The 26034-nt window shown below is 49.7% G+C and overlaps 1 protein-coding gene across 1 annotated transcript in view; it reads left to right on the top strand.

The window, feature by feature from the left end:
* brat1 (BRCA1-associated ATM activator 1) overlaps positions 1 to 24166 on the top strand; it is a gene marked incomplete at its 3' end in the record, with an annotated part of 67189 nt that extends 43023 nt beyond the window's left edge. The window contains exons 11-13 of the mRNA XM_084318420.1: positions 7799 to 7886; positions 20174 to 20442; positions 23075 to 24166. Coding sequence (XP_084174546.1) covers positions 7799 to 7886; positions 20174 to 20442; positions 23075 to 24166 — 1449 coding nt within the window. The remainder of the gene's footprint in view (positions 1 to 7798; positions 7887 to 20173; positions 20443 to 23074) is intronic.
* Between the last annotated feature and the right edge of the window lie 1868 nt (positions 24167 to 26034).

The following is a 26034-nucleotide window of genomic DNA, read 5'->3' as shown; positions in this document are numbered from 1 at the left end:
AGCTACAGCTATCGTCTACAAGAGAGCCCAAGTGTATTCATCTGCGGATCAAGGTTCTGCGGGCACTGTGTTCTGTACCTGAATTCTCCCTAGAAATCGTTGACCAGACGGGATACAGCTGACGGCTCTCCTACCCCCCCTACTGGCTTACAACCGGCGGGACCCCTTCAGTATATTATCCAGCTATAATCATTAAGTGTCATCGTTATAATTCCCTAAGAGCCAGGTTGTATACTTGCTTCCTGTGTAACCAGAGATTGGACATTCAGTGTTGATTTGCCTACGAATACTCATTTGCCTTACAAGTGCATTCAAATCATAAATGTAATAAGTAACTATTATATGTACCCTTTGCTATATATTAAATATTTGACTATTACCTTTGTGTGGACCTGATTTCATATGTGGGAAAGTGTTCATCATACTTAGATATCGTGTACTGTATGGCCAGTAATTAAAGTACATAAAGCGGTAGTGGTTTAATGATACCATACTTATCAATACAGTCAGGGAATTGTACCCCTCAGTTACAATTGGTCCTTCGAGCCGGAGGGTAATTAGTGTAATATTAATATAGTGGTATTAATATTGAAATGGCCTATGATGAACACTCCACGAAACGGTCCTCCTAAAGTAGAATGCCCGCAACGTAGACGACAGCCACCTCAGTACTTAGAGGATTACGCTGTCAGTAAACTACCTAGCCTTCTACAAACAGTAAACGCAGTAAAAGTAGAAAGTAAAATTATGTTCGACCCTATCAACCAGGATACCCCGACCACAGAGGCCCTAGTGGGTTCTAATGTAACTGACCAAGCTCACGGTGGGGACCAGGAGGGAACTGACACGACTTTACCCCCCGCCAATACCGAAGAAGTAGTCCCCCCCCGAGCTCCGGGAGGAAGACAACCCTCCAGAGGTGGAACTCTGCACGGAACAAGATGAGGAGAGCGCCGAGGAGATAGAGCTCCAGGACTCCCCAACGAGTACAGCCAGGAGCGGCTCACCTCTACAAGCGTCTTCCCCCAGCGAGGCGGAGAGGATGCTGTCACAGGCGTTCTTCGCCAGCCTGACAGCCTCTACCGAACGCGATCGACTTCAGGGTGAACGCGATCGACTTCAGGGTGAACGCGATCGACTCCAAGCACAGACGCTTAACGAGCGCGAACAACTCCAAGCGCAGCAACGGAGCGAAGAAGAGCACATACGTCTGGAGCTGAGACGCCTTCAGACGGAAGAGAATATGGCAAGAGAACGGGCCGACGCCCAGCGCGCCGCTGCCGGTGCCCAAAGAGAAGCAGATCTCACCAAGCGCGAAGCCGAGCGCGACAGACTACAAGCGCAGCTAATGGAGCAGCTGATCACCAGGGCAACACCCCCTCCCTCCACAAGGGGTTCCAGAGCCTTGTCAAGACACACGTCAAGGGCACCCTCCCCTAACCGAGCAGGCGACCTTGAACTCGACCACCAGAGAGAGTCTACACCCCCCTCCGAACTCATTCCCCGACCGGTCCAAGTGAGACCCAGCTACAAGGAAGGAACAGCGGACACCGCGGAGAGGCTAAATAGACGACTACAGGATCTAGGTGACCTGGCAGAAGAAGAAGAGGGAGAAGAGGAGAGTCAAGCCCGACAGCAGCACATTACTCCACAGGACCAGGAGGTCCAGTACAGCCCAGGCTATACCCCCGCGGCTCTGCGCTACAGACCCCCGACTCGACTCACGGGTGAGCATGGCGCACGACCAGTCCCGAGGAATAGCACCTGGACCAGCGGGCCATGGTACCCTGCCAGTACCAGCCCACCGAGAGGCGTAAGAAGAGACTTGCCCAGGAGGCCTCTCTTCCAACGCTCACCGATGTGCCAGCCATCCATGGCGTCATACATTGGCACACCGACGTTTCCAGACTTCACCCATGAGAATCGGGCACAGTACACGGAGCTCCGGATGTGCTTAGAGACAATGATGGTGGATGTCGCTGATGAACGCCACAAGTATGCAATATTATTGAAGCACCTGAAAGTGCCCCGAGCGCACAACATAGCGCTGGCCTATGCCACCTCTACGACCCCATACACCGCGGCTCTAGCAGCGCTGGACCAGAGATATGGACGTATATTTTAGAGAAGCTGCCGCCCGCCCGACAGGAGCGCTTCAGGCGGCAAAGAGACCACCGTGATCCTAACGGTCCCGAGCCATCCCTCCTAGATTTAGCCGACTTCCTGGCGAGAGAAGTCAGCAGCCTACGGCTGGATACGTTCGTGCGGAGCACGCCAAGCTCCAGAGAGGGACCTAGGAGAGTAAACGATGGCCGAAGATCGGTGACTGTCATGCACCAATCAGAATCAGTACCGAGCAGCAAGAACCACAGTACCCCCTCGACAAAAGAGAAGTGGAAGATGGTGTGCCCGTACTGCGAGAAGGAACACTGGTTGTCACAATGTGACCAGTTCAAGAAGATGACCGCTGAAGAAGTAAGTCACTGGATAAAGTCCAACAGGCGCTGTTACCGATGTGCGCGCAGTCACATGGCAGCCGAGTGCCGCCTAAAGAAGAGGTGTAGTCGGTGTGACGGAGCCCATCTGGATGTCCTACACGACAGTAACAAAAGAAAGCCTGCACCATCCAACAGCACAAAGGCAAGTGTTATGTACATTGACCCCGCTAGCAGCAGCGGCGCCCAGGTGCTCTTAAAGGTGGTCCGTGTAACACTGAGTTACCAAGATAAGGTCATGGACACTTACGCCGTCCTTGACGACGGGTCAGAGAAGACCCTTCTCCTCGCGTCCGCTGCGGCCCAGCTGGGGCTGCGGGGGAGCGAGAACCAGATGACGATTCGGACAATAAGAAGAGATCTAAAGACGATAAAGGGCGAGAATGTCTCCTTCACTATCGCAGCAAGCGGGCAGCCAGAGAGACGGTACAGGATTACTAATGCTTTCACCAGCCAAGAAATAGGACTATCGCAGTACACCTACCCCATCGCCAAGCTGATGGAGAAATATGTGCACCTGCGTCAACTACCTATACCGCTCATAGACTGTGCCACCCCGACCCTGCTGATAGGCTCCGACCATGCAGACCTCATAGTCCCCATAGACCGGGTCCATACAGGACCCAGAGGTTGCCCTGCAGCAGTCAAGACCCGCCTAGGATGGACATTACAAGGCCCCCTCGCCAAGTCTCTTAACCGAACAGCAGCCACTAGCTGCCTCCACTCCAGAGCGACAGAAGGAGACACCACACTCCTGCAGCATGTCGAGAGGCTATGGACACTAGAGACAATGCCCTTTAAGAACGAAAAGAAAGACATTCGTTCTAAGGAAGATATCTACGCTATAGCCCTCCTCGAGCACGGGACAAAGAGAGTCAACGTCAACGGAGTGATGAGATACGCAACTCCACTCCTGAGGCGAGAGGGAATGCCCACCTTTCGCGCTACAAAAGAGGCGACGGAGCGGTATCTATTGAACACAGAGCGGCGCCTAGCCAAAGACCCCGCTCAAGAAGCTGTGTACCGCGCTGAGATTAACAAACTAATCACAGCAGGACACATAAAGAAAATTGACTGGCGACGTCGTGCGCTGCTCCGCGTCTCCCTGATCAAAGGCGGCTTTGATCTCAGGCAGTGGGCCAGCAGCGACCCGCAAGTACTGCGCCGCCTCTCCCCCGAGGACAAGGCCGCAAGCAGCGATACCTGGATGGCGACCATCCCAGGAGAAGCCCAAGAAATGACACTAGGACTAGTCTGGCGCTTCAAAACAGACTCGCTCCATTATAGACACAAACCCCTGATCAAGGAGCAGGGAAGGTCGACGGCAATACCGACCACCAGACGGAGTGTATACAGAACACTCGCCAGACAATATGACCCGTTGGGATGTATTCTACCTTACACCACCAGGGCAAAGATGATTGTAAGAGCGCTATGGGACAAAGACCAGGGCTGGGACGATCCCATACCCGAACACCTTGCATCCACATGGAGAGAGTGGGAGACGGAACTCCGCTCACTCCCCGGTGTTAATATACGCCGCAGCTACTTCCCACCCACAGTGAGGCCAGAGACATGCAAGATCGACCTGCACGTATTCAGCGACGCCTCCGAAGTAGCCTACGGTTCGGTGGCTTACTTGCGTGCCCGAGAGGAGGGAGGAGAAATACATACTGCTTTCATCCTGGCTCGCTCAAGAATAGCCCCACGCAAGCAACAATCTATCCCGCGCCTAGAGCTCTGCGCAGCCCTAGCAGGAGCGCAGCTCGCCACGTTAATCCAACGTGAACTCACCATCCCGGTGCAAAGAACAATCTTGTGGTCAGACTCCACGACCGTACTCACATGGATCCGGTCTGATTCGTGCAGATACAAGGTCTTCGTGGGAGTCAGAGTCACCGAGATTCAAGAGTTAACAGAAGTAACCAGCTGGCGGTATGTGGACACCAAACACAACCCAGCTGACGTCATCACCCGGGGAATGTCCCTGGATGACCTCACCCGTCCCAACCTTTACAGTGACGGGCCAGAGTTCCTCAAGCTCCCCGAAGAAGAGTGGCCTACACCCACCCCACGGGAGGCGAGCAAAGAGGAGGCAGAGAACAAGAAACCTATGTTCTGTGGGTTGACACACACACTCGTCCCCACAGACCCGGTTCTAGACGATTGCCTCACCCTAGAGAGTGCGCAGCTAAAGACATTTCTGTGGCACCACCCAGAGGTTCAGCCCACAACTGACATTTCAGCAGCTGACTACGAAGAAGCAGAACTCCTTCTACTACAACGAGCCCAGAGAGACTCGTTCCCCGATGAGCTAGCCTGTCTACAGGGAGCAAAGCCCGTCCCATCAGACAGCAGACTGCTTCACCTGGCCCCCGAGAGCGACGCCCATAATCTCATCAGAGTGGGTGGTCGTCTGCGGAGAGCCCCAGACCTACCGGATGACGTTAAGTACCCGATAGTCTTGAACAGCCGACACAAGGTCACAGAGCTGATCATAAAGAAATACGACGAGGATGTGCACCACGCAGGGGCAGAGAGAGTCTTCGCGGAGATCAGACGTCGTTATTGGATACTGCAAGGGAGAGAAGCAGTGCGGCGCTTCCAGCGAACCTGTCTAGACTGCCGTAAGTGGCGCACGCAGCCCAGTATACCCCGGATGGCTGACCTACCTCCCTGTCGCCTCCGACTCGGCGACAAGCCCTTTCACTCCACCGGTATGGACTGTTTTGGCCCGCTGTATATAAAGAGAGGAAGAGGAACCGAGAAGCGGTGGGGTATTGTATTCAAATGCATGACCACCAGAGCGATACATATCGAACTCCTCCCAACCATGAGCACAGACTCATTCCTTATGGCCTTCCGAAGATTCACATCACGGAAAGGAAAACCGTCTACATTGTTGTCTGATCACGGGACAAACTTCAAAGGCGGAGAAAGAGAGCTGAGAGAGAGCTTCCAAGCTATGGGCCCAGAACTTAAGACCCACCTCGCTCCATCCCAGATTGACTTCCAGTTTAATCCCCCGAACGCACCTCACTTCGGTGGAACCTGGGAACGAGAAGTACGTTCCATAAAGACAGCCCTGTACGCCGTGCTTGGGGCCCAGACTGTGGCGGAAGAAGTCCTAATGACAGTCCTCACGGAGATCGAGGGAGTATTGAACTCAAAGCCCCTCGGTTACGTCTCAAGTGATGTAGCAGATGTCGACCCAGTCACCCCCAACACCCTCTTGATGGGGCGGCTGGACCCCGCGCTACCACAGACAATGTACAGGCCTGAAGAAGCGAACGGCCGAAGAATGTGGAGGTACAGTCAAGTACTGGCTGACAAGTTTTGGAACAGCTTCCTACTCCACTACCTACCGTCTCTACAGACCCGCCAGAAGTGGGTAAAAGAGAGAGACAATTTGACAGAAGGAACAGTCGTCATGATCATCGACCAGTCACTACCCAGAGCTATGTGGCCGGCTGGCCGCGTAAGCAAAGTGATCACCGGTGCCGATGGAAAGGTCCGAGCAGCTGAAGTGCTCGTCCAAGGACGGATTTACACCCGACCCGTGGCGAGGCTAATAGAACTGCCAAGGCTCCCTGATACTATTGATGACGACCATGACCCTATGACTTTGTGAGTTGACTGACCCTTACAGCGGACATTGAGTAGTGGACAGTGCGGTTAATCTGTCTCTGCTCAGCTAATTAGGTGGGACTAATTAGGGGGCGGCTGTTGTGAAGGATCAGATTAAACCGAATATATATATTTATTTATGGATATATATTTAATAGTATTTGTATATCGTTTGATATCCCTTGTATATTCCTTGTACATATACACGGAATATCCCTTTATTCTACTACAGCCCATAATAGTTCATTCTCTTATTGGACAAAAGGACCAGGCGCCAGGGACAAGCCCCTGGCGTTCAAGTTCAAAGGTACCGACGAGACATGCCCTTACTAGCCTCAGCTCCGCGCAGGAATACGGCTACCGAAAGCAGAGCGGCACTACTTGTCCACCGTGCATATAAATATGGCGCAAGAAATGTAGAATTCCTCTTAGTCCTTTACCCTTCTACCCAACTAAGTAACAAGACGTGAAGCCTCACCCCACGATACCGCGTGCGGTGTAGTACGGCCTGTTTGGCCTTAGAATAGCAGTGAGACCTCGTGCAAATTAATAGCTGAATTGCCAGAGTTTGGCACCGTATTTCTATTAAGTAATAATAGTCTATTATGTATGTTGCATCGTTCGGTTAGAGTCCTAAAGTGAGCAGCACCCCCATCGTTTCCTCGCGTTATCTAGAGTCTTAACCAGGTTGGGCAGACCACGCGTGGTGCTTTCATCCGAGGAGTTCTAGGCGAGGACGAGTGGACCTGCACATTGGATTACCTACCCCGACGACTGCTGAGCCCTATACGGCATGGAATATCTATTTGCTTTGGTGCTTTGATTTGTGGAGCGGATAATCGCCAACACCGGTGAGTGTTGGATTTACCCCGAGAGGAGCCAAGGTGAGACGGCGCTCAGACCAGACTGAGGTCGCCTCGCTTCTTCTTCGTTGTGGACCTAAAGCTACAGCTACAGCTATCGTCTACAAGAGAGCCCAAGTGTATTCATCTGCGGATCAAGGTTCTACGGGCACTGTGTTCTGTACCTGAATTCTCCCTAGAAATCGTTGACCAGACGGGATACAGCTGACGGCTCTCCTACCCCCCCTACTGGCTTACAACCGGCGGGACCCCTTCAGTATATTATCCAGCTATAATCATTAAGTGTCATCGTTATAATTCCCTAAGAGCCAGGTTGTATACTTGCTTCCTGTGTAACCAGAGATTGGACATTCAGTGTTGATTTGCCTACGTATACTCATTTGCCTTACAAGTGCATTCAAATCATAAATGTAATAAGTAACTATTATATGTACCCTTTGCTATATATTAAATATTTGACTATTACCTTTGTGTGGACCTGATTTCATATGTGGGAAAGTGTTCATCATACTTAGATATCGTGTACTGTATGGCCAGTAATTAAAGTACATAAAGCGGTAGTGGTTTAATGATACCATACTTATCAATACAGTCAGGGAATTGTACCCCTCAGTTACAGGGGCGTTTGATGTTCCATGTTGATGTCCCAGTGCTTAAATAACATGCTGTACCGCAAACGATTACCACCAACCATAGTTGTGTGGCATTAAAGTATCTTGTATCTTGTTGTATCTTGTGTACCTTTACACCCCTAGAACGGAGGCAACCGTTCCTAATGTGAAAAGACCCTGAGTGTGTTCCTCTGTTCCCCAGGTCCTGCAGAAGTGTTACCAGGCTACAGTGAAGTGGCTGAGTGTGTGTTCATCAGATCTCTCCTCTATAGAAGACCAGCTCAGACAAGGTGGTGTAGATGTGTGTGTTTGCTTACATGAGTGTGTACTTTTTATATTGTACTTGTATTTATATTCTATATTGAAATGAAATGTAAAAAAAAAAAAATAATAATAATAATCTAACCCTAACTAACCTTACTGTCATGCACTTGTCCTAATAAACTAACCTACTGTACACTGTAGCACTCAACACTTTGATGAACATTGTTACTCGGCTGATAGAGTTGTGCCCTTCCTGATGACTTGTCGTACAGAACTTGTAAGTTGCTCTGGATAAAAGCGTCAGCTAAATTACTAAATAAAAATGTAATGATATTGTATGTATAGTATAGTATATATAGATACTGGACTGTATATGACTGTGAATCTCAGCCGTCTGTAGTGTGATAGTAAAGGGTTAACCTTCTGTAGTGTGGTAGTGAAAGGGTTAACCTGCTGTCATGTGGCAGTGAAAGGGTTAACCTTCTGTATTGTCGCAGTTAAACTCAAATAATATTCCTTCCAATATCTCATATTATATAATTGTTCTCATTTTCAAAAAGCTGTATGTTGGCTGCAGGGTTATTGTAACTGAGGGGTACAATTCCCTGACTGTATTGTTAGATATGATACTTACTACCACTACCTCTTGTACTTTAGACTCTGGCCACCCAGTACTAGGTATGAATAATTATGATAAACACTCCCACCTGATGAAACGGATCCAACACAAATGTACCAAGTCGAAAGTCTGCGTTTAATAATAATACATAGCAAAAGGTATGTACAACGATCACTTAATTACATTTATGATTTGAAATAGTATGCACTTTTATGGCAAATGAGTATTCGTAGGTAGATCAATATCGAATGTCCAATCTCTGATTGCGCAGGAAGCAAATATACAACCTGGAATATTTAGGGAACAATAGCAATGATACTTGAATGATTATATAGCTGGATACACTAGGGGAAGGTTCCGACTGCTTGTAGGACAGCTGGAGGGGGGGGGTAGAGTCTGGCTGTATCCCGTCTGGCCGAGGGTATCCTGGGAGAGCCCACAGTCGTGCGACCCGGTGCCCAGCGATCCTCGATCCACAGATGAAAGCAGTTGGACTCTCTGTGGCCGGCGTCCTCCGGTCCACGATGGAGAGACGTGAGGCGACCTCGTCATGTAGAGCGTCTTCTCACCTGTCGTCCTCTCCGGGGGGGGGTATTTCCAACACACCGCAGTGTTGGCCTTTATCCATAGAATAATCAAAGTACTCAAAGCATAATCCAAGCCGGGGAAGGCTAGCCGTCGTCGGTAGAATAATCCAATATACAGGTCCACTCGCTCTTTGGCCTGGAGCTCCTCGGGTGCAGCTTCACGTGGGGTCAACCACCCTGGATAAGCGTCCAGCTGATGCCCGAAACGATGGGGGTGCTGATTACTATAGAACTCTTACCGCACGAGGCACTACATATGAATAGACTATTATTAGCTTAATAGAATACGTCCAACTCGACGATATAGTGCCAAATATGACTATTCAAATATTAATATACACGATGTCTCAATGCCGATACTGGGCCGAATTGGCCTTACTGCCCACACGTGGTTCGCGGGGAGGCTTTTGCGTCTGTCACTCTGTTGGAGGGTAAGGAACTGGACTAAAAGAAAGCTCTACTTTAATAGCGCAGTATATATACGCACTATGAACAAATAGTACCATTAGTGGTGCGGTAGACATATTCCTACGCGGAACTAGGACTTGTCCATACATGTTGAGCGGTACGATTGAACCTGGTCTGAGGGGTATGGCGACCTGGCACCAAGGTCTCGTCCAATGGTAGAATGGAGACTATTATGGGACGTTCAGTAGACTAGAAGGGATATTCAATGCATATTGTACAAGGAATATACAAGGGATATCAGGGGATATACAAATACAATTAAATATATATATATAAATAAATATATATATATATTCGGTTTAATCTGATCCTTCAGAACAGCCGCCCCCTAATTGGTCCCAACCCAATTAGTTAAGCAGAGACAGATTAACCGCACTGTCTACCACTCAAGGGTTCGCTGTAAGGGTCAGTCAACTCACAAAGTCATAGGGTCATGGTCATCATCGATTGTGTCTGGGAGTTGGGGCAGTTCTATGAGCCTCGCCACAGGACGGGTGTAAATGCGCCCCTGGACGAGTACTTCAGCTGCTCGGACCTTGCCATCGGCACCGGTGATCACTTTGCTTACGCGGCCAGCCGGCCACATAGCTCTGGGTAGTGACTGGTCAATAATCATGACGACTGTTCCTTCCGTCAAATTGTCTCTCTCTTTTACCCACTTCTGGCGGGTCTGTAGAGACGGTAGGTAGTGCAGTAGGAAACTGCTCCAAAACTTGTCGGCTAATACTTGGCTGTACCTCCACATTCGTCGGCCGTTCGCTTCTTCAGGCCGGTACATTGTCTGGGGTAACGCGGGATCTAGTCGCCCCATCAGGAGGGTGTTGGGGGTGACTGGGTCGACATCTGCTACATCACTGGAGACGTAACCGAGGGGCTTGGAGTTCAATACTCCCTCAATCTCCGTGAGGACTGTCATTAGGACTTCTTCCGCCACAGTCTGGGCCCCAAGTACTGCGTACAGGGCTGTCTTTATAGAACGTACTTCTCGTTCCCAAGTTCCACCGAAGTGGGGTGCGTTTGGGGGGTTGAATTGGAAGTCAATCTGGGCTGGAGCGAGGTGGGTCTTAAGTTCTGGGCCCATAGCTTGGAAGCTCTCCCTCAGCTCTCTTTCTCCGCCTTTGAAGTTTGTCCCGTGATCGGACAATAATGTAGACGGTTTTCCTTTCCGTGATGTGAATCTTCGGAAGGCCATAAGGAATGAGTCTGCGCTCATGGTCGGAAGGAGCTCGATATGTATCGCTCTGGTGGTCATGCATTTGAATACAATACCCCACCGCTTCTCGGTGCCTCTTCCTTTCTTTATGTGCAGCGGGCCAAAACAGTCCATGCCTGTTGAGTGGAATGGCTTGTCGCCGAGTCGGAGGCGACATGGAGGTAGGTCAGCCATCCGTGGTATGCTGGGCTGCGCGCGCCACTTTCGGCAGTCTAGACAGGTTCGCTGGAAGCGTCGCACCGCCTCTCTTCCTTGAAGTATCCAGTAACGACGTCTGATTTCCGCGAAGACTCTCTCTGCTCCTGCGTGGTGTACATCCTCGTCGTATTTCTTTATAATCAGCTCTGTGACCTTGTGTCGGCTGTTCAATACGATCGGGTACTTAATGTCATCCGGTAAATTGGGGGCTCTCCGCAGGCGACCACCCACTCTGATGAGGGTATGTGTGTCACTCTCGGGGGCCAGATGAATCAATCTCCTGTCTGATGGGACGGGCTTTCCTCCCTGTAGACAGTCTAGTTCATCGGGGAACGAGTCTCTCTGGGCTCGTTGCAGTAGAAGCAGTTCTGCTTCCTCGTAGTCAGCTGCTGACATATCAGCGGGGGACTTAATCTCTGGGTGGTGCCGCAGGAATGTCCGTTGCTGCGCACTCTCTATGGTAATGCAATCGTCTATGTTGGGGTCTGCGGAGACAACAGTGCTCAATCCACAGAACATGGGTTTCTTATTCTCAGCCTCCTCGTCACTTGCTTCCCTCGGGGTGGGCGTGGGCCAATCTCCTTCCGGGAGCTTGAGGAATGCTGGTCCGTCACTGTAGATGTTATGACGGGTTAAGTCATCTAGGGACATTCCCCGGGTGATGACGTCAGCTGGGTTGTGTTTTGTATCAACATAGCGCCAGTTTGCTTCTCCGGTTAACTCTCCGGTTAACTCTTGAATCTCAGTGACTCTGACTCCCACGAAGACTTTGTATTTGCATGAATCCGATTTGATCCAGGCGAGTACTGTCGTGGAATCTGACCACAGGATTGTTCTATGCACCGGAATGGTGAGCTCACGTTGGATGAGCGTGGCTAGATGCGCTCCTGCGAGGGCTGCGCAGAGCTCTAGACGTGGGATAGACTGTTGCTTGCGTGGGGCTATTCTCGAGCGGGCGAGGATGAATGCTGTGTAGATCTCTCCCCCCTCTTCTTGGGCCCGCAAGTAGGCTACTGATCCGTAGGCGACCTCGGAGGCGTCACTGAAGACGTGTAGATCCATTTTACATGTCTCTGGCCTCACCGTGGGTGGGAAGTAGCTTCGGCGTATATTAACGCCTGGGAGTGAGTGGAGTTCCATCTCCCACTCTCCAGGTGGATGCAAGATGTGCGGGAATGGGGTCGTCCCAGCCCTGGTCCTTGTCCCACAATGCTCGTACAATCATCTTTGCCCTGGTGGTGTACGGTAGTATACATCCTAACGGGTCATATTGTCGGGCGAGTGTTCTGTACACACTCCGTCTGGTGGTCGGTATTGCCGTCGACCTTCCCTGCTCCGTGGTCAGGGGTTTGTGTCTATAGTGGAGCGAATCTGTTTTGAAGCGCCACACTAGTCCTAGTGTCATCTCTTGGGCTTCTCCTGGGATTGTGGCCATCCAGGTCTCGCTGCTCGCTGCCTTGTCCTCGGAGGAGAGGCTGCGCAGTACGTGCAGATCGCTGCTGGCCCACTGCCTGAGATCAAAGCCGCCTTTGATCAGAGAGGCGCGGAGTTTAAGTAATGTGATGTTTTTAATAGTGATTTACACATTGTTTCACTTATGACCGATGTTGAGTTAGCATGGAATTATTTCAAATCCACCTTCTTGGCTATATGTGACAAGCATGCTCCTTTTAGGACATCTAGGATAAGCGGTAAAGATAACCCCTGGTTTAATGATTCTATGTCCTCTCTCATTCGACAGAGAGACACTGCCTGGGCTAAAGCAAAGAAATCGAATATTCCATTAGATTGGAATCTGTATAGGACACTAAGAAACAAATGCACTAAGCTGATTAAAAACTCTAAATGTGCCTACTATCTTAATGCAATTCATGACAATTTGAATAACCCTGCAAAGTTTTGGAAACTTGTTAAATCCTCCTCAGGTTCTATCACTCCAAACAGCCTTCCTGATCTCTTAAGGGTAAATCAGAGTGAAATCAAGGGCAAAATGGATATTGCAGACAGCTTTAATAATCATTTTATTTCTGCTGGCTCAATCTTTGATTCTAGCAACTCAGGGATGATCGCTGCAGAAGGAGAGCCAGGTCCTCCGCCACTTGACCCTGATCAACTGTTCACCTTTGCCCCCATCTTGACTTCTCAGGTTCACAAAGCTTTAATGAGCCTAGATGTAAAGAAATCTTCAGGCCCAGACAAGATAGAGCCGTTCTTCTTCAAAGTTGCTGCAGGTCTGATTGCAGAACCCATAACCTCTATTTTGAATCTCAGTCTTTGTGCTGGTGAATTACCTAGCTCATGGAAGTCGGCCATGGTTCTCCCCTTGTTAAAGGGCGGAGACCCCTCTGACCTAAATAATTATCGCCCTATTTCCAGACTGTCTGTAATGGCCAAAGTCTTTGAATCTCTTGTAAACGAACAACTGAAAAAGTTTCTAACTGACCATAATATTCTTAACGAGTCTCAGTCAGGCTTCAGATCAGGCCATAGTACTACTTCAGCAACTATGCTAGTCTCAAATGACATAATTGAAGCACTGGACAAGAAAAAACACTGTGCAGCATTGTTTGTTGATCTGTCTAAAGCTTTTGATTCTGTGGATCATGCATTGCTACTGCAAAGGCTTGGCTGCATAGGTCTTGGTAAAATGGCTTTGAGCTGGTTTAAAAACTATCTATCTGAAAGAACTCAGTGTGTTTCAGTAGAAGATTATACCTCAGCTGCTCTTACTGTAAACAAAGGTGTTCCACAAGGTTCTATTTTGGCCCCTGTCTTATTTTCCATCTTTATAAATGAACTAGGAAATGGGATAAACCCAGCACGTTTTCATTTATACGCCGATGATACAGTTGTTTACACAGTGGCTTCCTCTTTAACTCAGGCCATAGAGCTTCTACAGGATGCTTTTAATACACTACAACACTCCTTGCTAAGGCTAAGACTGGTCCTTAATGCAAAAAAGACCAAGTACATGACCTTCTCTCGCTCTCGAGCTAATACAGCTGTCCCCCCGATTCTGACACTGGAAGGGACATGCCTTGACAAAGTAGCATCCTATAAATATCTGGGCATATGGATTGATGAAAAGATGGCCTTTGATGTTCATATTGGGAACCTACTGAGAAAACTTAGACCTAAACTGGGCTTTTTCTTCCGGTTAAAGAAATGTTTCCCGTCTGAAGCCAGGAAGAGAATTGTGCAGAGTTCCTTTCTGCCTGTATTAGACTATGGCGATGTAATCTATATGCATGCTCCTTCCTCCCTGCTTAAAAAGCTGGATTCTGCGTACCATACTGCCATACGTTTTGTAACAGGTGCAGGCTCTCGCACCCACCACTGCACTTTGTATCAGTCATTAGGATGGTCCTCTCTGTACCAAAGAAGACAATCACACATGTTGATTTTTATCCTTAAGTCATTGCTAGGTAAGCTGCCCTTATATATCTCCAGACTTCTGTCCTTTTATACTTGCTTTTTTAATACCAGACGAGCAGCAAATGGGATGCTGTTAAATGTTCCTTTGATGCAGTCAGAGCTTGGTAAAGCTGCATTCTCCCACTATGCTCCCTTTTTATGGAATACGCTGCAAGTGAAACTTTGTCTACAGGCACTTCCTACTGTGAATGCTTTTAAAGGTATGCTACGATTAGCCCTTTATGAAACATGTAACTGTTTTACCTGATGCTATTGTTGATGTGATTATGCTCCTTGCCACTGCACAAATGACCCTCTGTATTTATATTTGAATTGTATGTTTTTTGTTTAATGCCCTGTTTTATGTTGAAACTTGTTGTGTGCTGTGTTGGTCAGGACTCCCTGGAAGAAGAGATCTTGTATCTCAATGGGACATTCCTGGATAAATAAAGGATAAATAAAAAATAAAAATAAAAAAGTAGGAGAGCCTCGGCTTCTTCCTGGGTCGAAATGCTTTGTAGACAGTTATCTACGTAGAAGCTGTTCTTCACACTGTGTCGGACCTCTTCGTCCGCTGCTGGGTCCTCTGCGACATGTCTCTGTAGTGCAAATGTAGCACAGCATGGGCTGCATGTAGTTCCGAAAGGGAGGACTTCCCATTGGTAGATGGCTGGGTGCTCATCTCCTGGCCTCTCTCTCCATAGGAACCGCAACAGGGGCTTGTCCTCCTCTACTAATCTCACCTGCAGGAACATCCCTTTGATATCCCCGCTGATAGCCACCTTGTCCTGGCGGAAGCGGAGTAGTACGCCTAGTAGGGAGGGGCCGAGTGTAGGACCGGGCAATAGCTCTTTATTCAGATTTTGGGATCCGATCTGGTAGCTGCAGTTAAACACGATGCGGTCTTTGCCGTTGTGATGAACCTTGTGGTGGGGCACGTACCACGATTCAGTCGTCTGGTCGGCCTCTTTAATGTCAATCTTTGTGACGTGTCCCGCTGTGATGAGCTTCTCAATCTCAGCGCGGTATACACTTTCTTGGGCGGGGTCCTTGGCTAAGCGCCGCTCTGTGTTTAGTAGGTACCGCTCTGTGGCGTCTTTCTTTGCGTGAAAGGTAGGCATCCCTTCCCGCCGCAGGAGTGGCGTGGCGTATCTCAACACGCCGCTGACTGGGACTCTCTTTGTTCCCGTCTCGAGGAGGTTAATGGCGTAGATGTCGTCTTTAGAGCGAATGTCTTTCTTTTCGTTCTTAAAGGGCATTTGTTCTAAGGTCCATAGCCTCTCTACATGCTGCAGGAGTGCGGTGTCTCCCTCTGTGACTCGGGAGTGGAGACAGCTAGTGGCTGTGGTTCGGTTGAGAGATTTGGCGAGTGGGCCTTGGAGAGTCCATCCTAGGCGGGTCTCGACTGCTGCAGGACAGCCTCTGGGTCCGGTATGAACCCGGTCTATCGGGACAATGAGGTCTGCATGGTCGGAGCCTATCAACAGTGTCGGGGTAGCACCGTCTATGAGTGGGATCGGTAGCTTGCGTAGATGTACATATTTCTCCATCAGCTTGGCTACGGGGTATGTGTACCGCGAGAGTCCTATTTCTTGGCTGGTGAAAGCGTCTGTAATCCTGTACCGTCGCTCGGGCTGGCCGCTTGCTGCGATAGAGAATGAGACATTCTCGCCCTTTATCGTTTTCAAATCTCTTCTTATTGTCCGAATTGTCATTTGGTTTTCGCTCCCCCGCAGCCCTAGCTGGGCCGCAGCGGACGCGAGCAGAAGGGTCTTCTCTGACCCGTCATCAAGGACGGCGTAAGTGTCCATGACTTTATTCTGGTAGCTCAATGTCACACGGACTACCTTTAAGAGCACTCTGGCTCCGCTGCTGCTGGCGGGGTCGATGTACATGACGCTTGCTTTGCTGCTTGATGGTGCGGGTGGAGGCCGCCGTCTGTTACTGTCGTGGAGTATGTCCAGATGGGCTCCATCGCACCGACTGCACTTTTTCTTTAAGCGGCATTCGGCTGCCATGTGTGATCGCGCACAGCGAAAACAGCGTCTGTTGGACTTTATCCATTGACTCGCTTCCTCCGCATTCATCTTGGGGAATGAGTCACATTGTGACAGCCAGTGTTCTTTCTCACAGTAGGGGCACACTATCTTCCACTTCTCCTTTCTTGAGGGGGTACTGTGGCTCCTACTGTTTGGCACTGACTCCGATTGGTGCATGACAGTCACCGATCTTCTTCCATCATTTAGTCTCCTGGTTCCTTCTCTGGAGCCAGGGGTGCTCCGTCCGAATGTATCTAGCCGTAAGCTGCTGACTTCTCTCGCCAGGAAGTCGGCTAGATCGAGGAGGTTCGGTTCGGGGCCATTAGGGTCTCGGTGGTCTCTCTGCCGCCTAAAGCGCTCCTGTCGGGCGGGCGGTAGCTTCTCCAAGATCCTCTCTACATTTGAGTTGGCGTATAGTTCATGCCTACCCTTTTCCCTCTGCGCTCCCAGCATCCCTACTAGGGACTGCACTCTGATGGACAGGTCGTCCAGTGCTCGATTGTCTGTTGCTGGGGGTAGGCGGTCGATGTGCCTGATCTCCTGGATCACGTAATCCCATATACGTCCATATCTCTGGTCCAACGCTACCAGCGCTGCGGTGTATGGGGTCGTGGAAGTGGCGTAGGCGAGCGCTATGTTGTGCGCGCGGGGTACCTTTAAATGCTTCAGTAGTATCGCGTATTTATGGCGTTCATCAATGACATCCACCAACATTGTCTCCAGACACATGCGGAGCTCCGTATACTGGGCCCGGTTCTCCTGGGTGAAGTCTGGTACCATAGGTGTGCCAATGTATGACGCGGATTGTTGATACATCGGCGAGCGTTGGGGGAGAGGCCTCCTAGGCGAGTCTCCTCCTGCTCCTTGGCGTGGGCTGGTACCGGCTGTGTACCATGGCCCGCTGGTCCAGGTGCTGTTCCTCGGTGCGGGTCGTGCGTCGTGCTCACCCGTGAATAGCGTCGTGGGTCTGTAGCGCAGCTCCGCGGGGGTATAGCCTGGGCTGTACTGGACCTCCTGGTCCGGTAGAGTACTGTGCTGTCGTCGGGCGTGGTTCTCCTCCTCTTCCTCTTCGTCTTCCGTTAGGTCATCCAGGGCTTGTAGTCTCTGATTTAGCCTCTCCGCAGTGTATGCTGCTCCTTCCCGGTGGCTGGGTCTCGCTTGGACCGGTTGGGGAAGGGGGTCTGCGGGGGGTATAAACCTCGTCTGTTGGTCAAGTTCAGGGTCGCTTACTCGGCTAGGGGATGCCGCCCTGGAGTGATGTCTAGACGAGTTCCTGGAGCCTCTGGTGGAGGGAGGGGGTGTTGTCCTTCTGATCAGCTGTTCTATTAGTTGCGCTTGTGCTCTGTCGCGCTCGGCTTCGCGCTTGGTGAGATCCGATTCTCTCTGGGCACCGGTGGCGGCGCGCTGGGCGTCGGCCCGGTCTCTTGCCATATTCTCTTCCATCTGAATGCGTCTTATTTCCAGGCGTATGTGCTCTTCTTCGCTCCGTTGCTGTATCTGCAATCGATCGCGTTCACCCTGGAGTCTATCGCGTTCAGTAGAGGCTTTCAGGCTGACGAGGAATGCCTGCTGTAGTGTCCTCTCTGCCTCGCTGGGAGAAGACGGTTGTATAGGGGAGCCGTCCCTTGGGGTACTCCGTGCGGAGTCTTGGAGCTCTATCTCCACGGTGCTCTCCTCATCTTCTTCCGTGCCGAGTTCTCTCTCGGTAGTGTTGTCTTCCTCCCGGGACTCGTCGGGGACTACTTCTTCGGTATTGGCGGGGTGTAAAGTCATGTCTGGTTCCCCCTGGTCCCCACCGTGAGCTGGGTCAGTTACGTTAGAACCCATAGGGGCCTCTATGGTCGGGGTAGCCTGGTCGTTAGGGTTAGACATAATTTTACTTTCTAGTTTTACCGCGTTTACTGTTGGTAGAAGACTAGGTTGTTGACTGACAGCGTAAGCCTCTAGGTACTGAGGGAGCTGTCGTTTGCGCCGCGGGCGTTGTTGGTTAGGAGGATCGTTTCGTGGAGTGTTCATCATAGGCCATTTTAATATTAATAACACTATATTAATATTACACTGATTACCCTCCAGCTCGAAGGACCAATTGTAACTGAGGGGTACAATTCCCTGACTGTATTGTTAGATATGATACTTACTACCACTACCTCTTGTACTTTAGACTCTGGCCACCCAGTACTAGGTATGAATAATTATGATAAACACTCCCACCTGATGAAACGGATCCAACACAAATGTACCAAGTCGAAAGTCTGCGTTTAATAATAATACATAGCAAAAGGTATGTACAACGATCACTTAATTACATTTATGATTTGAAATAGTATGCACTTTTATGGCAAATGAGTATTCGTAGGTAGATCAATATCGAATGTCCAATCTCTGATTGCGCAGGAAGCAAATATACAACCTGGAATATTTAGGGAACAATAGCAATGATACTTGAATGATTATATAGCTGGATACACTAGGGGAAGGTTCCGACTGCTTGTAGGACAGCTGGAGGGGGGGGGTAGAGTCTGGCTGTATCCCGTCTGGCCGAGGGTATCCTGGGAGAGCCCACAGTCGTGCGACCCGGTGCCCAGCGATCCTCGATCCACAGATGAAAGCAGTTGGACTCTCTGTGGCCGGCGTCCTCCGGTCCACGATGGAGAGACGTGAGGCGACCTCGTCGTGTAGAGCGTCTTCTCACCTGTCGTCCTCTCCGGGGGGGGTATTTCCAACACACCGCAGTGTTGGCCTTTATCCATAGAATAATCAAAGTACTCAAAGCATAATCCAAGCCGGGGAAGGCTAGCCGTCGTCGGTAGAATAATCCAATATACAGGTCCACTCGCTCTTTGGCCTGGAGCTCCTCGGGTGCAGCTTCACGTGGGGTCAACCACCCTGGATAAGCGTCCAGCTGATGCCCGAAACGATGGGGGTGCTGATTACTATAGAACTCTTACCGCACGAGGCACTACATATGAATAGACTATTATTAGCTTAATAGAATACGTCCAACTCGACGATATAGTGCCAAATATGACTATTCAAATATTAATATACACGATGTCTCAATGCCGATACTGGGCCGAATTGGCCTTACTGCCCACACGTGGTTCGCGGGGAGGCTTTTGCGTCTGTCACTCTGTTGGAGGGTAAGGAACTGGACTAAAAGAAAGCTCTACTTTAATAGCGCAGTATATATACGCACTATGAACAAATAGTACCATTAGTGGTGCGGTAGACATATTCCTACGCGGAACTAGGACTTGTCCATACATGTTGAGCGGTACGATTGAACCTGGTCTGAGGGGTATGGCGACCTGGCACCAAGGTCTCGTCCAATGGTAGAATGGAGACTATTATGGGATGTTCAGTAGACTAGAAGGGATATTCAATGCATATTGTACAAGGAATATACAAGGGATATCAGGGGATATACAAATACAATTAAATATATATATATAAATAAATATATATATTCGGTTTAATCTGATCCTTCAGAACAGTTATGATGAGATGACATTATAGTTAGCTGGGTGATATGGAGGGAAGGAATATCACAATAACCAAAAGGAATCTGGTCAATATCAATCAATAAATAACGATATATGTTCATACATATTATACAAAATCCGCGGAGCTACTGATGCTAATGATGGAGCATCGTTGTCGGTTGTGTGATAGTAAAGGGCTAACCTTCTGAATTGTCACAGTGAAAGGGTTAACCGGCTGTCGTGTGGCAGTGAAAGGGTTAAGGGTTCATCTCGTCTCCTCTCCACGTCACCAGATCTGCTCCCGGTGGTGAGGAAGCGCGTGTGCGACGTGCGCTGGGAGGTCCGCGACTCCACCCTGGAGTTTCTGGGCCAGCTGTGTGGCGCGTGTCTGGCCTCAGCCACGTGCACCGCGTCCGAAGCCCTGCTGGGCTGCAGTGTCACTCCGCTCCTCACGGAGGCGCTGTGCGACCCGGAGAGCTACGTGAGAGCAAGTGCCATCTCGGCGTTGGCACAGACACTAGCGCACGGCTGGCAGCAGGGGGCAGCACTCCCACAGGAACAGGTAGGCCGACCACTCAGGCATCTGAATCAGAATCTGAAAAGGTCTTTATTTGCCAAGTAGTTTTCACACACAAGGAGTTTTGTTTTGGTCGTTATCGGTGCGACATTAGCGGACAGACATTACAATAAAGAGGTGGAGTAAAATAAAATGAAATATAAATAATAGGTTGAATAAAATGATATGGGATGTAAACTAACTTAAATATAGCACAATATAATATAGTACAATTATAAGTAAAAATAGAATAGGAATAGGCCAGGGCTGTACAACTGGGCAGATGTGGTCAAATATATACACTAATTAGAATGAAGTAACAATACAGTGGGCAAGTATATAGTCCAGTAGGGGTGTGTTAATGTAACACAGTGGGGGGGGGGGGGGGGGTGTCAGTGAGGGTCCCGGGCCTTGTTGACGAGGCTCGCTGCAGAGGGGAAGAACCGGGCATCTGAAGAGCTGCAGTTTCATGTTGCCAGACCTCACATCTCCCCACACTGCATTTTTGCGCTGTGCCCAGCGTGGGAGAAGCGGCTGACGGAACCCATTATCATTGTGCACCAGGGGAAACAAAAACCTTCTCAAACATTGCATGGGTTCCGCCAAGGGCAGCTCTAAGCCCAAATAGTGTCAGGGGAGAAATATTTCTTTGTCAATGTTTGCCATTATGCGTGTAGTTTCCTGGAAGACTTGTTGTTGTTGTTGTTGTTGTTGTTGTTGTTGTTGTTGTTGTTCATCCTATGGACAGGGATCTTGATAACAGAGGGGGGGGGGACTAAGAACTGAACAGAAGGACAGGAGAATCTGAACTGAAATAGTTACAGCCAGTGGGAGGATCCTACGCCTTGAGCCATCATCCTGTGGCTGAGAATAACAGAGCAGTGGCAAACTGTGGGTCACATCGGGTCAGGATGGGCTGGGCCTGGGCCTGGTGGATCTCTGGTCTCTGCATTACAAGAATAGTGTGTTTTAACCCTTTCACTGCCACACGACAAAGGGTTAACCCTTTCACTACCACACTGCAGAAGGTTAGCCCTTTCACTACCACACTACAGACGGTTAACCCTTTCACTGCGACAATACAGAAGGTTAACCCTTTCACAACCACACTGCAGACGGTTAGTGTGGTAATGAAAGGGTTAATCTGTAGTGTGGTAGTGAAAGGGTTAACCAGCATAGCTCCCAGGTTAACCAGCATAGCTCCCAGGTTAACCAGCATAGCTCCCAGGTTAACCAGCATAGCTCCCAGGTTAACCAGCATAACTCCCAGGTTAACCAGCATAGCTCCCAGATTAACCAGCATAGCTCCCAGATTAACCAGCATAGCTCCCATATTAACCAGCATAACTCCCAGATTAACCAGCATAGCTCCCAGATTAACCAGCATAACTCCCAGATTAACCAGCATAGCTCCCAGGTTAACCAGCATAGCTCCCAGATTAACCAGCATAACTCCCAGATTAACCAGCATAGCTCCCAGGTTAACCAGCATAGCTCCCAGATTAACCAGCATAACTCCCAGATTAACCAGCATAGCTCCCAGATTAACCAGCATAGCTCCCAGATTAACCAGCATAGCTCCCAGGTTAACCAGCATAGCTCCCAGGTTAACCAGCATAGCTCCCAGGTTAACCAGCATAGCTCCCAGGTTAACCAGCATAGCTCCCAGGTTAACCAGCATAGCTCCCAGGTTAACCAGCATAGCTCCCAGGTTAACCAGCATAGCTCCCAGGTTAACCAGCATAGCTCCCAGGTTAACCAGCATAGCTCCCAGATTAACCAGCATAGCTCCCAGGTTAACCAGCATAGCTCCCAGGTTAACCAGCATAGCTCCCATATTAACCAGCATAACTCCCAGATTAACCAGCATAACTCCCAGATTAACCAGCATAGCTCCCAGATTAACCAGCATAGCTCCCAGGTTAACCAGCATAGCTCCCATATTAACCAGCATAACTCCCAGATTAACCAGCATAACTCCCAGATTAACCAGCATAACTCCCAGATTAACCAGCATAACTCCCAGATTAACCAGCATAACTCCCAGATTAACCAGCATAACTCCCAGATAGAATAGAATAGAATAGAATAGAAATACTTTTATTATCCCGTGGGAAATTTGACACTGCAAATCACTCAACATTTAAACATTTAGACAGAACAGGTCACGAATTAGAATAATAAAACAAATCAAATCAAGTTGCCTAGGATAAGAGTAGAGTAAAATAGAATAAAAATTGAATAAAATATACAGTAAATAAATACAGTAAAAATATACTGAGAGGCATCATAGCAGCATGGGGGAAGGGGGGGGGGGTACAGGTAGTAAAAACAACACAAGCAGTGTAAACAAATAAGTCAATATAATTTACTATCTAACTAACTGAAATATACAGTATTCACAGTGTCACATAAGGTGCAGTATGCATGAGGTGGTGTTATAATTTACTATCTAACTAACTGAAAGAAATATACAGTATTCACATAAGGTCCAGTATGCATAACGTAGTGTTATACATAAACATAAATAAATAAATAAATTATGTGGACATAAATAAAAATTCTAAGTGTGTGTGTGTGTGTGTGTGTGTGTGTGTGTGTGTGTGTGTGTGTGTGTGTGTGTGTGTGTGTCCTCCAGGACGTGGTCAGCAGGCTGTTGGAGATCCTCTCCCAGGACACAGAGGGCTTCCCCAGACGGGCGGTGGTACGGTTCTTCATCACCTGGCTCTCCACATCATCATCCTCCTCCTCCTCTTCCTCCCTTCTGATGACATCGGTGCGGCCCGTCCTGTCGTGGGGCAGCGCCGACCTGGACTGGGAGGTGAAAGTTCACACCCTGGAGCTGGCGCAGCTGCTGCTGGATGGAGCACTGCGTCCTCCGGGTTGCCGGCCGGGCGGGTCAGACGTGCCCGCCGCACCCGACCTGACCCCCGTCACACACTATGCGGTGGGTTCACACCCCGCTGAGACGCACGCGGAGGAGGGGGCAGGGTGGGAGCGCGCCGGTGCGCTGCGCAGGCTGGTGGAGCAGGGCGTGCTCTCTGCGCTGCTCGGCGGCCTGTTTGACTGCGACAGACCTGTGGCTCTGAAGGCCTGCGGCCTGCTGCTGTCACTCAGAGAGGCGCTCTTCTCCGGAGCCCCGGGGGTTAATAACACGGCCGCCGTCAATCAAGTGTCCTGTGAGCTGCGAGGGCGGGGCTGGGGGCGGGAGATCAGGAAGTGCCTGGAGGAGGAGGAGAAGAGGCGCGATTGGACCACGGGGGCGGCGGCGGCGGGGGGCGGGGCTTCGTCATCGTCCGATAGGTCGTCGACGGGGGAGGGGATACGGGCGGATGAGATGGATGACGATCCCGGGGAAGGCGACGGGGCGAGAGAGGCGGGCGAGGGGGATGAGAGGGCGAGAGAGGCGGGCGAGGGGGATGAGGGGGCGAGAGAGGCGGGCGAGGGGGATGAGAGGGCAAGAGAGGCGGGCGAGGGGGATGAGGGGGCGAGAGAGGGGGACGAGAGGGCGAGAGAGGCGGGCGAGGGGGGTGAGAGTGTGCGTGTGGTGGGCGTGGGCGCGGTGTTGGAGGCGCTGGGTCTGGAGGAGAGACGGGCTCTCCTGAGTCGGAGCAGCGACCACGTGCAGAACTCCCCTCTCTCTCTGCTGCAGGACATCCTGAGCGCCACGGGCTCACACCCCCCCTCTGAGGCCCACGCTGCCAAGGAGGTCATCGTGGACTGCTACTGACACACACACACACATACACACACACACACACACAAACACACACACACACACACCCGGAATGGTCGTTGCGCACTCTACCCCCTACGGTCGGTCCGGGAGGGCGGAGACTATCACATGCTTCCTCCGACCAGCCCACCGCTTCTTTTCACCTGGCAGCGCGGACTCTCACTGGGGGAGTGTAACGTGTGGAAGGGTCACACTACCTCCCCCAGATCCTTCCCTCGCTGTGCAGGCGCCCCGACCGAACTGTAGGAGTCACTGTTTACAACGACCAGGACCCACCCTCGCCGGGTTTCCCACCCGCTGACTCTGCCAATTGTGTCAGTATGGACGGCCGACCAAGCCGGAGGCACCGCAGCTGGATTCGATCCCACTGTCTATGCGGTGGTAGACAGACGCTTAGTCCGCTGTGCTACCCGACCGCCCTCTTTTTACTTTCTTTATTGGAAGAGTTGTGCCGGTACAAAAGGATCATAGTGCAGTTGAGAGAGATCTTCCATTTTTATTTCCCCCATTTGTATCCCTTGCCCCCCCGCCCCATCCCACCAAAGGAGAGCAACGACAAACATATACATACTCAACACAGTACAAAATACACATGAATAAAAATAGATAAACATAAATACAGATGCGACAGAAAAACAACGACAATAGTTGAAATGATAACTGGGGGGGGGGGGGGGGGGGGGGTGAATTGGTAACATAAAAAAAATGAAAAGAGGGGGGGGGGGGGTTGCTCAGTCGTCACAATCAGGCAAGGATGTCAGAGATTCTATATGATTAGAAAGGGTCTCCCAAGTCTTCTGGAAGGAATTCAGGGAGCCCTTGAGGCAGAATCTGAGAGCTTTTCAGATTCCAAATCTGTTTCTAGTGGTAATAACTGACTACAGTGCCAAAGTCTCCGAATGGTTTCTGGTTTGTTGGACCGTTTAGCTGTTAGTGCAGCAGACCTACGATTTCTATTCTATTCTATTCTATGTAGACGAGTGTGTTTCGACAGACGCACTCGACGTCAGTGATTTAGGATTAGCAGTGATTCATTCTTCCTTCCACTTCCAGACAGAATGAACATTCTGTGTCTTTTGTGACACTTTTGTGTTGCTGTGTTTTGTTTGTTGTTTGAACTGCTCAGGAAAACAGACCGTCGATTGATTCGTCTATCTATTTTCCTTATATTCAAAAATATATACCATCCAAGCAACCGAGGAAGGAGATTGGTCTGTTTATTTGGTCTGTGCAAAAGAATATGTAGAAAGTAGAAACTGTAATATTTTAAAAAATAAAGATGGTTTTGATATGTCTCTGATTAGTTCTACTTGTGTTTGTCTATGTTTTGATTCCCGGGAACTGTGTCAACCCCCCCCCCCCCCCCCCCCCCCCTCTGTCTGTCCTGTGTTCATTGTTTGGGGTTGCGTCGTTAAGCTGTCCTACGTTTTTTATGGAGGTAATATATTTGCTTTAAAATAAAGTGCATTTTGGCATTGCTTACAAAGAGAAATAAGTGGTTCATACAAATAAATGTCTCAACTGTTGAATGAGTTGATTAGTAGTCTTTTCAAAACAATGGAAAAGGGGGATCCCAATGTCTTCTGCTGGTGCAGTTGAGCAAGAGGTGCCGGATTTGGCAAAATACTCCGTACATCATAATCAAGATATTTTGATTGATATTGAAATCACGAATATTAAATGCGATTACTCATTGATTTGAGAACATCATATGACGATGACTGAATTTGTTTTACTGACCCAAACATGTTTTATAATAACTGAAAAAGTGCGCCGTGGCTCCCTCTTCCCTCAACGCGAGCTGAAACTACCATTGTTACTTTTAGTAATACGTCATAATTCCAAGGACTCCCTTTAGGTCT

This window comes from Notolepis coatsorum, assembly GCF_963971535.1.
Source record: "Notolepis coatsorum genome assembly, chromosome: 7".
Taxonomy (NCBI): Eukaryota; Metazoa; Chordata; class Actinopteri; order Aulopiformes; family Paralepididae; genus Notolepis; species Notolepis coatsorum.
Note: the sequence above shows the minus strand (reverse complement) of the source record. Positions and strands in the feature narration are given on the sequence as shown.